General features: G+C 37.4%; 1 protein-coding gene across 1 annotated transcript in view; it reads right to left on the reverse strand.

The window, feature by feature from the left end:
• Positions 1 to 765: 765 nt before the first annotated feature.
• Positions 766 to 16,540, reverse strand: part of LOC132956690 (gamma-aminobutyric acid receptor subunit gamma-3) — a 76,860-nt gene continuing 61,085 nt past the window's right edge. The window contains exons 7-9 of the mRNA XM_061030266.1: positions 14,951 to 15,103; positions 9,172 to 9,371; positions 766 to 5,174 (exon numbers count right to left, since the gene is read on the reverse strand). Of these exons, the coding sequence (XP_060886249.1) occupies positions 4,896 to 5,174; positions 9,172 to 9,371; positions 14,951 to 15,103 (632 nt within the window). The 3' untranslated portion in view covers positions 766 to 4,895. The remainder of the gene's footprint in view (positions 5,175 to 9,171; positions 9,372 to 14,950; positions 15,104 to 16,540) is intronic.

Raw genomic sequence — 16,540 nt, forward strand, 5'->3', positions numbered from 1 at the left:
CTGACTGAAAGGGGAATAAAAGGGAAATTTATGTCCATGAACATTGATAAATGTGATGACTCTTTCAGGATCTGTTGTAAGACTGAGCTGCATATTCAACTCTTGATATTGTTACAATAAAATACTGTGAGTACTTTTTTATGCATGTTGCTGTTGTGCTAGTGTTTTCCATACTATTTTTAACACTGAGTCAGACCAGAATGAGTAAGTCAAAGGTCCTATGATTTTAACAATCAAGGCGCTGTTGAAAGTTCATACTTGCACAATACAAACATACAAATGGGTTCATATAAACCAGCCTGTCTCACACCTCTCCTATCTGTTCGTTGTCTAATGTTGGCTTATTGAGTTGCTTTCCATCCTTTCATGGAAATGTACAAGTTATTGTAAAGTTTAGCACCAATCAAATTACCTTATTGCATCACAATCCATTTGTTAGTGGAAGGGCCTCAGTACACAGAAACATCCGTGGTCCACAGAGTAATGAACAATCATTAAACACCTCTAAACACAGACTAATGTGATATCAAACAGAAGTTTTGCATTCACATTGTGGCTAAAAAAACGTAGGCTGTGTCCAAAACCCCAAATTAACATACTGCCTACTACATACTCAAACAGTATACTGCCTGCTATCTCGATCCTTAATATGTGGTTTGCAGCATGCTTAAGTACGGGTCATGTGACGTCCCTCCGGTCAAAGCTATGTTTGATAAGCTAGCATCAAGCTAGCATCAAGCTAGCACGACCGTTAGTCCTTAAATAGAATCTAACAAAAAAATACATCCATTCATTATGAATTCAGTTACATAGTAATTTTAATATTATTTGACAACATATAAAACATTACATTACAGTTATTTATTTGTTTCACACTAGCAGGCTTGCTGGTGAGCTCCGACGTCTGAGAGCTGCAATGTATTTGGGGGCAGTTTAATATGATCAGTATGCTACTGTAAAATAATAAAAAACTGGCAAACCTATTATGGGCTGCTGTCCATGCAGGCATGTCTTCTTTACACAAAATTGCATTCAAAGATTTCGGATCGTGCTACATACTCAATTTGACATCTCATCGAGTATGAAATGCGGTTTTGGACACAGCCTTTGTTTCCAATTTTGTTATAATGATGATCAATTTAGTGATTATTGAAGCTCAAATTCTTTATAAATTAGATCAGTTTGTAAATTATATAAACATAGTCAAGCTGAATAAGTGTTTCATTCAAGCATTTCACTGATCCCACATTTACTAGCAACTGAAAGATTCCACTAACATTAGCATTTAACCTCTTTCAGGCTAACATTACAGTTAGCAAGGCATTTAAGCCTTTCCTTCCATATCAATGTAAACCTATTTACTGGTGTTGTTAGCCACAAAATGGTGTTACTTCCTTTATTAACATAAAGTTTTGAAATTTCCAACACTTTTTTAAGCAAGGAGGAGTTCCTATATCATTGTCTTTTGTAAAATAATGTAGCAGTAGTGTAAGCTAGAAAGTATGACATTTGGGATGGCAGTAGCTCAGTCTGTAGGGACTTGAGTTCGGTATTGGAGGGTCGCCGGTTCAAGTCCCAGCACGGACCAAGTCGGGAAATTGGCCTGATAGCTGGAGAGGTGTCAGTCCACTTCCTAGTATTATTATTATTTTAGCAAAGTAGACTTCCTTTCTTATAGGACCATCAAACAGTATTTGGTACCAGGAATAGGTGCAATAGCTGGATTTTTACTCCTTTCTAACTGTGTCATGTTTTTTGTTAGTAGGCCTATTTTAGGCCTAAGGATGAACATTTGCTATTGTGCTAATTCTAGCATATTTACAGAGGTGCATATTGCCAATATGTTGATTAATGTGCATGAATTATACCATTCTTGTCCTATATTTAAAACTATAAAAAACTGTATTGTTAGCTTGAAATAGGTGCTACTGTGAGGTAAACACGTCTACATCACGTCATACCATCAAAAAGGAGGCTAAAGTTAGCATTGAAATAATGTATGTGTCAGATTGAAATTCCTGCTTTTTTCATGTTATTGTAAAACTAGCAAATTGTATTGTTCCAAGAAGCTAGAATTTAAACCCATCCAATTTATTTAAACTAGAAAGTGCTATTACCTTTAGCTAGGTGTGTACACTTTTCTTACTGTACTTAGTAAAGCATCAAATGGTTTTATTTAAAGAATAACATGCAAATGTAAGTTAGAATTTAACAGCTATCTAATTGATCAGTTTTGTTTGTTAGTGTCTTTTGACATTATCAAACAGCAATGTTATCTATTTGTTTTTTAAGCTTTAAGCATCTTTTTGCATTTTGTAGGCTAAATGAACTGCCTGCTAGGAACTGTTAGCTAGGATTTTTTGTCAATCTTATAATGCTATTAAACGGTGGGCCAATTTATACAGTAATTAGATGCCACTGTTAGATGGAATTTTGCACCTATCCAATTTAATCACGTGAAGATATCATTTTTATTTGTGCGTGTCTTGTGACATTATCAAACAGCAATGTTAGCTAACAAAAATGGCAAGAAACAACGGTTAGAGTTTTAAGTGTCTTATTGCATTATATTATTAAACTGAGCTGCCTGACAGGAATCTTATAATGCGATCAAACTGGATGGAATTTTGCACCTATCCAATTTAATCATCATTACATTTTCATATCTTTCTTTTTTTAGCGAGGAAGTGCTAATTCCTTTAGCTATGCCTTTGTATCAGATTTTAACCATCGACTCCCCTTTCAGTTATCAATCCATTTTCACACAGCATCTTGTTTGTCTGTATAGGCACAGTTGGGGCACTTCATATCAGTGCTAGCTGTACTGTTCTCCTGCTAATAAACATTCACTTTCATATCTATTGTATTCATATAGCCACAATGTAAATGCAGCATCATTACCAGCAATTGTCAAATACTCCACAAGTCAAAAGCAACATTCAAAACACATTTTGTCCACCACACCATTACACCATTACTGTATGTGAAGTATCAAAACATCAAGTGTAACCAATTTACTGGGGGGCTGTTCTCAGAAAACAAAATGTACTGGGCACATATGTGAAATATTTGGTACATACAGTACAAAACAAAAGTAATAGAAACGAAACTTGAAAAAGGGATATAAAAAGTTCTTCTCACTGCCCCGGGCAAAGAAGTAGCCTTCATTGAGGTGATGTTTTCACCATGCTGAGGTTATAATCAGAGGTAAATATGTGTTCATCTCAGCCCTAGGCTGGCTACACTAAGGCAATTCAACGGTTGCTAATGCCAAATCCAAACAAAGGGAAATCAAATTAAAATAAACAGTAAATATTTAAACTATAAGTCTATTGTGGTTAATTTACAACTTCCTCAGGGTCATGTTAATTTGTCAGTTGCCTTTAAACTAGAACCAACCGAGACAAAGACTAACGAGTGTGATTATCACATTTGTGCCTGCGGAGAAGTGCTAATGCCAGCCATTATATTTAATTTGTGCACTTCGTTCACAGAGGAAGAAAATCAAACACCCAGTTCTTGCCTTTTCACTTCAGCTAGTTTGTGTTCAGAGCTCTGGCAAGAAGTGGCTGCTCTGCAACGACAGTACATCAAATCGAAATGAAATCGAACTACACCCATGGTTGCCTTTGTTCCCCGGGTGCTTCATCACACAGAGTCCATATATGACAATGTAGTTTGTAGAGAAAAGGAACTGCTGTGTTTTTCGCCCTGTCCTTAATTACATTAAGCCATAGTTTTATGTTTTTCACAACTCATGAATCATTCCTAGAAATTCAGGCTAAAACACTTTTAATGTAATAACAGATCTTAACAATTTGTGGAATCAGGAGAAGTGTCAGCATGCTTCAGGTTTTATGCTCAGCTGGGCAAACTGGCAGGTAACCAAAGGCTAGTATTACATGAGCGTGGTATCATTCTTCTTATCCGACTGTGAGAAAGGAAGTAAAGTAAACGATTATAACAAATAATCTGAAAACAATTCCTAAAAGAAAGGATATCCTTTAATATGTCACAGTTGGTGCCCTGTGCAGGATTGACCCCACAGCATTTAATAAAGGGACTTTTACATTAAAGTGTTGTTTTGTGTCTAATGAGAGATCTGTGCCTGAATGTCAACATGTGTCTGTATAAACACAAGCGTAACTAAACCTAAAACAATTAAGACAATAAAGCACATATAAATTCTGCTGTAAGGTTAATTCACACCAACTCCTCTTCCCTGGAAACCACTTTATGTATTACAGTGTAGGCTACAGGGGCTGCTTATAGTGTAGCATGCAGGAGGAATGAGTCATGACTAATGGCTGAAAGTAAGTGAGAAGAGATAAAACCCAAATGATTTTTCATGAAGTTGTTACAACAAATGGCTGTTTTATAAATGTACCTCAAAGCTCTGAATGAGAACAGCCATAATCAGTCAAAGCCAGGCTCTTCTTTTTTCTCATATAAATCATTATTCCCTGATTATTGTAGCAGATACTATCTACCCCTCCAGAGGAAGGCACTATGAATGGTTTGAATGTCCTTGGATTTTCATCAACTGGATTTGACTGATGGCTGGATAATAACGTGCCGGTACTCTCCCTACAACATAAGTCATCCTCCTGATTGAGAACTTTTCAGGGAGCAGTGCGAAGCACATTTCCCTCTTTGTCTTCAGATCGTCATTAGCACACAGTCCATCCTCCTCTGTGTACAGCATGTTAAAGGGAGTCAGTATTGTGTTGTATTCTCATACCTGAAGTCACAAAGGCAGAAATCTCTTCTTGGCACAGGCCTGTCCTCTCCGTTTGTCTCCAGGCTACTGCTTCAGGTACCACAGGAAAGAGTTTATTTGGTGTTACCTCTTTATTCATCTTGCACTTCTTTAGTTGAACTGATCCTGCAGAGTGCTAAAGGTAGAGATAACCCACCCAGTATACAATGTTGAACAGTAAGAAGGAGGTGGGAAAAAAGACACGCGAGTATGCGTCCAGTTCAAGTAAATCTATGTGGAGACGTCCTTTCCTCCACCTTCCGCCTTTACACTCCTCGAAGCAGCAGAAGAAGCTCTGGCAGTCTTTTCCGTCCAAACACTCATAGACACAAGCGTCCTCAAAGTCCTGCCAGTACAGGGAGTTGTTTAAAGTGATGGTGGTGTGTTGGGCTCTCACATCCAGGACTGAATAGTTCTGTGAAGACGAGAAAAGTGATTATTCAGCTCAAGTCTTGTTCAGTCATCAAATAAGGTTCTTTCCTACAGACAAACTACTTTTATAGGTGAAATTCTGAATGTTTTAGTCTTTTCTATCTCACAACACATCCACTTTATCAGATGTGTGAGTGGCTCAATGCTTCAAAACAAGAAGCTGGGTACCAGTCGTGTGCAATTTGTAGATGCTGTCATCTAGCTTAAGCCTAAAAGATTTTTGAAATCTGAACAGGTGTTGAAAATGTGAGACTCCACACATGAGGAAAAAATAATGATCGATTTTACAGTTTTGGTCCTGAGGACCTGAGGAGAGCAATGACCCAAACAGCACACCATTCACAAATAGACTCCATTCACCATCAACCAGCGTCCAGAGGCCGGACTCTTAAACCTGGAACTCTCACACACTCTCTTGCAGTCGGACAACAAGTATGGCAGACAGCTGGCAGAAAGAATTGGCAATATTTTTTTACTGAAAATTCACAAAGAAAAAATAAATAAACTATGGGTGAAGCTGACAGCATAAATAGGCTGTAAATGGGGCGCGAGGTGAAGGAGGGAAAGAATTGATTTGTTGCGGTTGTTGTGCTTCCTTTGGGAATGGTTTCGTCTCAGATGACAATCCACAGGGTGTGTGTGTAGCTGTTCTCGGGGTTCCCCACACACAACAGGAGATCATTAATATTAAACATGTTTGATATTAACCATTTTAATAAGTGCAGCCACATTGTTGCTCTGAGCAGAAGCCTCACACCCCGTGCCTTTAAAGTCTTATGTGTCAGTACAAAGACAGATAAAAACCCTCTTGGGTAGAATTTTTGAGCAAAGAATGGGCCAAACAAACCCTGCGCTTTCATCCAGGAAACTTGTGTTAGATTCTTGTGTGAATCAATTTGGACTTCCTTAGAAAGTTTGAAACCTTTTCAATAAGATGCGTAACACATGTTGCTCTGAAAAAAAAACAGGTAAAAAGATGTTAAGATATGTATACCATTGCTTGGCACATCTGTGCACACAGATTTGCAAACTGTGGGTACCATTTCTAGAAATCTATAGATTTTTTTTCACCTGAGCCATCGGTGCACCATAAAAGATTAACATATTTATTTAAGCAGACTGCAGAGCCCTGCACATGCAAACTGATGCCAGAGGGGTTCCTATACCTTTCCATGTAAAATCCTTCTGTAACGCCCTGGTTAATGTTATATTTCACCAAATGTCCAATTTGGTTCACACTTTATTTTCTTTGTATAAACTTGTATATGTGTATATTTCTTTGGGGGGAGTTTTATTTTGTTGTATTTTTGTTATGTGACCTTTGACATTTTGGTGATGTAACTTCCTGTGTTTTCGCTCTATTCTCTTCAGACGGCTTCAGGCTCAATGAGGAGATGTGTGCATGTAGAAACCAAACAACTGAAGTTGTTGTACTGATTCAAATATTCTGTACACAGAATATATTCCCCTGGAAAAGCAGAAGCTGTCCTCGTCTTATTATTACCGCACGCAATCAAAACTCAGAGGTTAAAAATGGTGTCGTGTGAAGCAAAAACGCCTACACTTTGACCATTGACCAAACTTATATGACAAAGATGGGAGTCTTCAGAGCAGTAACCAGGCATGTTGGAGTTAATCTATTAAACCAAAGCTTTGTCACAGCACATGATTTCCACTGGATTTCATCGATGTCAGTGTGACAAAACTCTGACTTGTAATGAAAGTCAGTGGTTTCATTATATCAACCTGAAGAGTTATGGTGGGTGATTTTTTTTTTTTTTTTACAATTAACAGATGTCCTTTTTTTGGACATTTAATAAATATTGAATTGTGACTTATGTGATATTAATTTCCAGTTTCTCCTGAACCCCTTGAGTTGTTGGGGAAATATTGTCATTTTCTTACAAGAAAATTATGTCTTTGATTATTGTTCTGTTTTATTCGAGCCAAATTTCAACCTATGCTATGCTTTAATGGGCATACTGGTTTACCATGGCTGGGAAATTATTATTTAGTAATGAATTGTTGAAATGAGACAAAGATATCAGCACTATTTATGTGAAATTTCAGTATTTTATATCTGTTGTATTTAAGTGTAAACTGGGGTAACAGAATAATACCATAGTGACACTGCAGAGTTATTCATGCTCAATAAATACAGGCATCCTTCAAATCCATGTCTCCACTTTGTAAGGCAGACTTTTATTAAAATTCTAAATCTAAATGTTGGGATAACCTCAGACTCAAAGAAGCTCCTTTGTGGTCACAGAAGTAAAAGCACAGATCTTTTCACAGTGTACTCCTCTTTATTAATAATAATCTAATTTTCATGTGTAAAGGCAGTAAAAGGTTTTTTATTCTTTAGTTTTCTTTTGGAGAGTTTAGTGAAGACACTCTCGAGTCATTAGATTGAATATGAAAAGCTCTGCCAGGAATAAAGGGAAACGAAATACAGGACACAAAAAATGATTTTAGAATCTTTATTTTGAACAAAATTTCAATATTTTAATCATTTATTTTGTTTTTTATTTTGTGTTAATCTAACATAAATCAAGATAATTTAGTATCTCTTTGAATTCTGCCTTTATTTGATTAAAAATAGGATAGATTGACAGGCTGGCTAAGACACTGTTGAAGTGGGGGCTCAACGGTGTCCTGTGTGCTGACATCTTGCTGCCATAGCCTGTAGATATTAATGAATGAAGCCTGAGTGACGTCACCCATCTGTTCCTGCAGGGGGCTCCGCAGGTTCATCGGCAGCAGCCGCCATGTTGGAAAAGCTGTCTCACCTTAACTCTTAGTTAAACTAACGACAGGCTGAGAGCTGGAGGTGAGGCATGTTTTAAGCCTCTAGACAAACTTTCACAACACGCCTGTCAATCAGGTCAGCTAAGCACCTAACTATGAATAACATGTATTGTTCACAAAATCAAAATGGGTGAGTTATACAAAACATCACCCAGTACAGTGGGTGCCCATAATGAAAATAACTAATCAGACTATTATTGTTTTTGTACCAGGCTGTAAACACGTTAATTTATGCTGTAAAATATGACTTATTTGACTGGGGTGTGTATTTGACTACCGGGGCTCTGTGAGCCAGCCTCAAGCAGACACTTTATGAACTGCAGGATTTTGCACATCGGCACTGGTTTAATTTTTCAACACTGGAGGTTGCCGCTTGCTCGCTGCCCATCGGTCTGATGTTTGGGTTGGGGGTCTGATGGGAGGCAATTAGTAGGGTAGTATCGGCATTGTCACTGTTGGCTGGCTCGCATGGATCTATTGGGGTTGCTATGACAAAAAGGGGCCAAATGGTAGTTTTATGATACTTATCAGTGGGGCATGGGGGGGTGGTTGGGATGCGGGGTTTCGGATGCGGCTTGTTCTCTGTTTGGGAACAGGTATCTTGTTTTTATTTCAAATTCTTGCTCATTTTCCATTTTAACACGTTTTACATGTTAAGTATTTTGACCAACTGTCAAACGCTTCTGAATGTATACATATTATGTAGTTTGATAAAAGACAGGTGTATTTTCTAAGGCAACAATCTCACATTTCATCAACAGAGGCACACTTTAATCTTTAGGGCATCAATGTCAGGGCAGTTTTATCATTAAGGGATAAAGCTTGACTTTATTGTACAGTGGCAGTCTGAAACCCGTGCCTCTATTGTTGATGGTCTAGAAAAGACCTGTCTTTGGGAAGCTTGTTCAGACTGATGCAGTGTCTCTTAAAATAGAACCGGTCTTATCAGAAGAGCTTCTAAAAGACAGACTCACATCACCAAGCCTGGGAGGTTTTCTAATCGTCTTCTGATCACAAAACCAAAGCTCTAAAACACTAAAAGTTATACTTTATCGGCATAAACTTGAACTGGTTTTACAAATAAATCACTGATAAGTTTGTTATCAATATTGCTGCAATAATATCTAATATTTGCATTGAAACAAAGTACATGTATTCCAAGGCATACTCACCGATCTTTTCGGGTGCATGCAGCTGGGTCTTCGAGTGCTGTATGAGTAGTAATTTAATGTTGCGTACTCCATCAGAGCAGCGAAGACAAACAGGAAGCAGACAGTGACAAAAAGGTCCATGGCGGTGACATAAGACACTCTGGGCAGAGAGGTCCGGGCCACGCTGCTGAGGGTGGTCATGGTCAGCACTGTGGTGATACCTGAAAGGTAGAAGAAAGGACAAACTTAAAGGGGACATATTGTGAAGAATCCACTTTTACAGTGTTTTTGAACATATATTTGGGTAACCTGAGTATCTACTGACCCACATAATGTGAAATAAATCCATCCAGTCCTTTGTTTATGGTCTGCATAAGTCTTACAACACAGAGAAAAATGCTCTATTTCAAATTTGCTCTCCTTGTGATGTCACAAGTTGGATTCTGGTAAAAAAAAATAACCTCCCATCCCCGGTATCTCCACCCCCAGCCCAGAAAAAAAGGTCTGCCATTTTTAATCTCGCTACAGAGTGAAGTGATGTCTAACGGGAAAACTCAGGGGGGTCTCATTGCATTTAAAGAGACACACACACCAAAACGGAGCGTTCTGAGAGAGCTGGTTTATACAGGGTCACAAACCTCCTCTGGTGCTTGATTCATGTTATATTTTGAACCAAAGCACAGCACAGATGTTTCATTTAGACCACAGGGGACTGTTTGAAAAGGTGGAAAAGGGGGATAATATGTCCTCTTTAATTCTTGATCTGCTCATATGTGATACTAAAAATCATTTGAGGTCAATTCTTAAATATTTCCTCTAACTGAATTAAAACTTACTGAACAGGCATTATGTGTTATTTCACAGAGATTAGAGCTGTTGTTATCACCTTATCTTGGTGCTTTGTCATATTTGAAATACATTTTTGTTACTGTTTATGGATTGATGGCAGTTAACACATTTTTTTTTCTGCCATTAGACTGTTCAGCAACAATTAGGCACGAGATGCAGCACTGTAACAAACACTGCATTAGGAAATTGCTTTTCACTGTTTACCTCTAATAGGTTTCACAATGATAAAAGTCTTAACAACCTTTTATGCACATAATATTTTTTAATTTGATTGTTTGATTTACTTCATTTTATATGTGCACAATAAAAACCTTTTTGAGAATTGTATAAAATGTCCAAACCCTACAGTAAAAAAATCCTTAAGCCAGAGCCAGAGTTCGACACAGACTTCAAAGTTATTCTGTGAGACTTTCACATACAAAAACATGAGCTGTGCTTCCTCAAAGTCCATTCTGGTAAAAACTGCCAAACTTCACCATCCCTTTTATTATTATAGTTTAAAATGAAATGACCATGGACGAGAAAGGGGAAAACCGAAGAGGGAATTTTCAAAAAAGACAGCTCTACCTCTCTGAACATTTCTACTTCAGACTTCTGCAGCTTTTTTTTTTCTTTGAACAAAACTTGAGAGGGAATTTTTGCATGAACAATGAGGAAGCCTGACTACACCTGTGAGTGTTATACTTTGAGTTAATATGTTTTCTTCTTTCCCTGCATGCTGCATTATTTTAAAAGTTTTTGCATCTCCAAAGAGACTGTAAACTTGATCATCCTGAGTCAACACAGCACTGAAATATTTTCTACTTATACTGACAGGGATGGAACTGGTTACCTTACAGCTGCTAATAAACACACAGGGCACTGTTGAACATTATAATTCATTTAAAGTCTCTGGACATCTGACAAGTGTACGTAAAGTATCATATCCCTTCAGCTATAATATCAGGGCTTTGTTATCAAGGAAAACTCCATCTCCTATAAGCTCTGACTTTGGTCTCCGTCAGCTCCAGCTGAGGGACATCTGTGGCTCTTAAGCTGCAAGTGTCTGATATAATTATTTCCTCTTTTATGCACAGTTGGTGCACTGGAAATGTTTTCAGCGTGTTATGTGGCTCAACAGTGTGGCTCAGAAGGAAACATCCCATTCATTTTCCTTCATAGTGGAATTGATTGTTAGCCATAATGTCATAACCGTCGAAGGTGGAATGACCACGAGCTACCTGTGTGTGTAATGATGGTATATGCACCCTTAGAAGACACAAGTTCAACACTTGATTTATTATCGCAATCTCGGGGGAAAATATCTACACTACCAGCGATCATTAAGTGTCACAGCAATGTCCCTGATTGGTGGAGCTCGCATGGAAAGCTAGTTAGCGAACACAGAATGTACTACTGACATTGTCATGCACCAGTGAATGTAATGTATATATTCACACAACACAAACTAAAAGACATTACAACACTTGTATTAACAGTATATAAACACTATAACAAAGACCAAAGTTACATTTAAGAAGAAGCCGTATCATTCACAATGGATTGTGGGATGGGTAGTTCCTTGATTCTGGACAAAATTTTGTGAACAGTCTTGTACCTTTACCAATGCCGTTTTTGCACCGTATCAAATGTATTATAGTCACTAACATTGACGTAGCTGGTTGTCTTAGTTCCAGGCTTCAATCTCTTGATATAAGGATTTTGTGATAGGATAATGGAGGAGTTGAATGAGGAAATTTACTTCTAGAAACAGAACTGCTGAAAGGGTGGGTGGTCACTGAGCTAATAATTGAGCTTTATTCACTTAATCTAGAAACAGCTATTGCATTTGAGATAATGATGGAGGAACAAGACCGGACTAGAAATATATAATATATATAATAGCTGCGGCCCGCAAAACTAAATACCGAGCTGAAAGTTGCGAAAACTTTCTGTACAGGTTAGATGATGGTGCTGTGACATTTCTGTGGGTTCAACGGAGTCATTAAGTCAACAATTTGAATGACTTGTTTTAGCCAAATGTCATATTTATTTTTAAGGTCTGAATATTACAAAAAATTGCAGCGTTAAAAATGAATTTGAAGCCCTTCAAGCAGTATTAGGTATAGTGCTTAATTCATGAAAGGTAGGCTGGCTGATGAAAATCTCTCTAATAGCAGGTTTCACTTACATAGTGAGCGGGTGCCATTTCCTTGATTTACTGCAGGAAGTTGCACCTTCCTTTTATCCAGCTGTTTTATTTAAAGTTAAACAACCTTTAGACACCCTTAGCTGCTAAGTTAGGAGCTGACATTTTCATTTTGACTGAAGAGTAGACGTTGATGACGTCACTGAGAGACGTGAGGAAAGCCTCTTTATCTCAAGTATGGTCTCATTCTCTCCGCTCTTCTCCTGCTCGAGCATTAAAGAGATGCCCACAAGACGAAAAAACACACACATCTGTGACTGTTTCGCCGAGGTTCCCATGGTAACAAGCTGGCCTCGTCTATTTCAGGCAGACATCTCACACGTTTCCTTTAGCCCCTGCTTGCCACAGTGATAGCACTTAACTGCCTCGTGCTGATGCTGTGGCACAGATTTTCAGAGTTCAGGCTGTGAACGATAGAAAAGCAGCAGGTTTGAAGAGAAGAAAAACTCTGAACAGTGTGTGTGAGTACTTACTGAGCTAAACTAGTCCTGTAACTACCAGTTATTAAGACTCAAATCTGAGCTGGAAAGCATGACTCACAGCTGTCCTTTTCTACACCTGAAGGGCTTTATCTTTCCTCCCACACAGCTCCTGTGCTCCCACAATCAGCCTTCATCTGACATCCGTTCATTACCCCCAATCCATACCTCTTTTATCTGAAGCTGATTCAGATCCTTTGCAGCAAATTTGTCAGAATAAAATCACACATTGTTCTAAGAAAACTACGTCTGATTCACAACGCTGTAGCCAGATAATAAAGAAAAGAACGTACCGTAACTGCTGTATCAACATAATCTGTGTAACAGCAGAATTTAAAAGTTATTTTACTTTACCTTGTTCCTCATGAAATACTCTTTCAGTTTATTTTGAGTGGAACTGTTTTGTTTTTGAATGTCTTTGTATCCCGTGAGAAAAAAAAAGTATGATATAATTTTATATCATAATGTACTGTATCATTTCGCATCAGGTCAAATCTAAATTGATCTAACTTAACTGTATTATATCGTATCATACTGTGTTGAATAGACTGGACTTGTTTGTTTTAATTAAATATCGTGTCGTGTCAAATCTAATAAAATGGTACTGCAACTTATATTCTATCAGTTAGAATAGACCTGTATGAAGCAAAGGCAGAATGTATCGTCTCATATTGTTTTATATTGTGTCAGTTGTCATCATATCAAATTAAATGGTGTTGTATTGTATCATGTTTAAATGAGAATAACAGACTTGTAGGGTAATATAATTTTGTATTGTCATGTATTGTATCATATAGTGATGTATCTTATTGAATCCAAGCAGCAACCTCCGGTGTTGAAAAATGAAGCCAATGTGGAAATGCAAACTCATTTGTCCAGTGTCGACTTGAGGCTAGCTCCAGGAACACCGGAAGTCACATACACATGACTGGCAAAAAAACAGTTTTTACAGCATAGATTAACGTGTTTACAGTCTGGTACAAAAAACTAAAGAGGTCTGATTAGTTATTGTTATCACGGGCACACACTGTGTGGGGGGTGAATTTTTTTTAAACGGCTCTGTTTTGAGTTTTGAACGTTACATGCTTTTCATAGTGAGGCCTGTATCTGACATGATTGACAGATTGGCACGATAAAACAGTTCGTCCAGACTCAAGAGGCTCCAGCTCTCAGCCTGTCGTTAGGTTGACTGAAGGCTGAGACAGGATTTCCATCATGGCTGACGTGACTCAGGCGTCAGCCATTAATATTTACAGTCTATGATCAAATCGTACGGTATCGTTATGTATCGTATCATACCATATTGTATCAAGCAGAATATAATTTTTAGTAGGGTTTTGTGTCATTTCATATTGTACAATTTCTGTTTCAAGCTAGTTTAAATTAAACCAAATCCAATCGTACTGTGGGGATTAATATCATATTGTGAAGTAAAGGTCAGAGTGCAATCTGCTTTTTAGCACCTAAACTCTGCAACTCACTTCCTCTAGAAATCAGGAAAACAAAAACTGTATCATTATAATTTAGAATAATTAATTAGTCTGAGATTACTTTTCTTTTATTTACCATATGTTTTTCCCGGTGGTGTTTATATTCCATGTTTTACTTTGTATGGATTTACCTGAGTGATTTCTAAATTGTTATGTTAGATTTCTTTATGTCTTTGTACATTTTGTGTACCATTTCTATGTTGATTTATTTTAGTCTGAGAAGAATAGAAAGAATTGTTGCACAGTGAGTCGCTCAAAAGGTGCTACCAGAAAGTCGAGTTGTGTCATTCTGTAGATTTGTCCCTTTCGTGGGTTGATGGCGCTCAATTTCAAACAGCTATCATTTCTAACAAAAATTGGCAACAAAAAGATAATAAAGTTATTTGGACTTTTTCACATTTACACACTTGATGTTTTTTTGTCATGTCCAAAATTTGAAATTGCTTTCTTTCCCGGGCATTTTTTCCTTACCTTACCTCCGTGCAAAGACAACCTGTGTGGTGTGTATAATGGATACAATTTAAAATAGAAAATGTAAAATAAAAATGTATGAAATTCATTACCTTGATGCAAATGTTCCACAGGACTGCACGACAACAAACAGAGAGCATGAACAAAATAGTTAAGCAGTTGAAACAAAATAGAAAAAAGCAAATGAAGTGACCCAGTTTATCAAACAAACAGTAAAGACAGCTGCACATAAAGATGGAGCAAAACATAATAAAAGTGTGCAAATGAAACGCTCAATAGCATGACCTTGAGATGGTGCATGTATCAAACATGTTTCAAAGTACCTAAAGCCGTTCTGGCTGGCGTGGCGTCTTTTTTGATCCAGAAGGAAACCCAGGAGAGGACCACGGTGAGGATGCAGGGGATGTACGTCTGGATGGTGAAGTAACCCATTCTCCTGCTCAGGTCAAAGTACACCGTCATCACCACATAGTCACCTGAGTGTGCAAACAAACACAACTGAGCACATACTGCACATGTCGTAAATCCCTGTAAGCATGGGTACAATGATGAGGCTCAAGATTACAAAAAAAACTCTAAAAGCAACATTTGTACCTCCATAGTAAGCATTTACACACAGTTTAAAAAAAAAACACTAAATTAGTGATAAAGTAAACTTATGTACATTTAAGTGATCATCATCCAGGCGAGGCAGGTTTATACACAACACATCTCACAGCAGAGAAACTTAATGTGTGGACAAACGCAGTATATCTTTACACTTTTATTTGAGATATTTTTAAGTTGTGTTGTTGCAAAAAAGTGCCTTACCAAAATAAATTATACATTTCAGAATATCTTCTGAAATGTTGGTAGAAAAAAATGGATGAAAATTGAAGTGAACATCCAGCATATGCAGCACAGTAGTATTATGATAAAAAGATAATCACGAATGATACATTTAGGTGTTTAATGTCTTTTTTCAGCAGCTAGTCCTGTAACTCCTCATATGATGCATCTGAGACGATTAGACTGAAATGACAAACCTTAATTGTTCTATTCAAATGTTATAAAATGTGTGGTGATTTATGTTTTTGCCGATTATATTTATGTATGCATTCAAAACGAGACATTACAACTGATTAAGCGTTATGTGATCGTAATGTTATTAAATAAGAAGACACTTTACTTTTACGCTGTAGTTTTCATTCTTTATGACAAGGACGTTACAGGAACTACAAATGTCTAAAAGACTTGTGTGTTTTAATAACATCATACCGCGTTCACATATCAATTATCTATAATCTAAATGAATAACAACTATGTGACAATTTCATATATTCAGTTTCTGCTCACGTCATTCCCGATGTGTTCCTACATCAGGTATGTATATTCACCGGCTACATTTGAAATAAGCAGGAACACATTCATTTGTGACTTAGTGTTGTTATATCTTCTACAGTACAACACTGTAGGTGTTTAGTACCTGCAGGTGTGAAAAAGGAGCGTGTGGGTGTGCAGGTTATTATACAGGAGAAATTATAAATGCAAATGACGAAACACATTTCTATAAAAAGAAGAGCTGAGTCAGCTTTATGCAGAATGGTACAGCTTCACCCTGACTTTCTCAGAAGTGATATCAGTTAATCAGACCGGTAGGAACATTTAATGCCGTCTGATATGAATGTTGGTAGTCCTGAAGGGGATACACATGTGTGGTTTCTTTTCCACAATTTATAATCCTTATGATTTTCATGAGATCAAACCACACTTACATGACCTTTGTTTATTTTCTTCAATATTTTAAGTGTCTCTCTGACTCAGAAGTTTTTAATGGTGACTAAAGAATCCACCAGTCTTTCACACTATTAGGATCCTAATTTATATAATATCATTCACATGCATTCATGCACAGATGTTGTTTTCTTATTCTT

This window comes from Labrus mixtus, chromosome 3, assembly GCF_963584025.1.
Source record: "Labrus mixtus chromosome 3, fLabMix1.1, whole genome shotgun sequence".
NCBI lineage: Eukaryota > Metazoa > Chordata > Actinopteri > Labriformes > Labridae > Labrus > Labrus mixtus.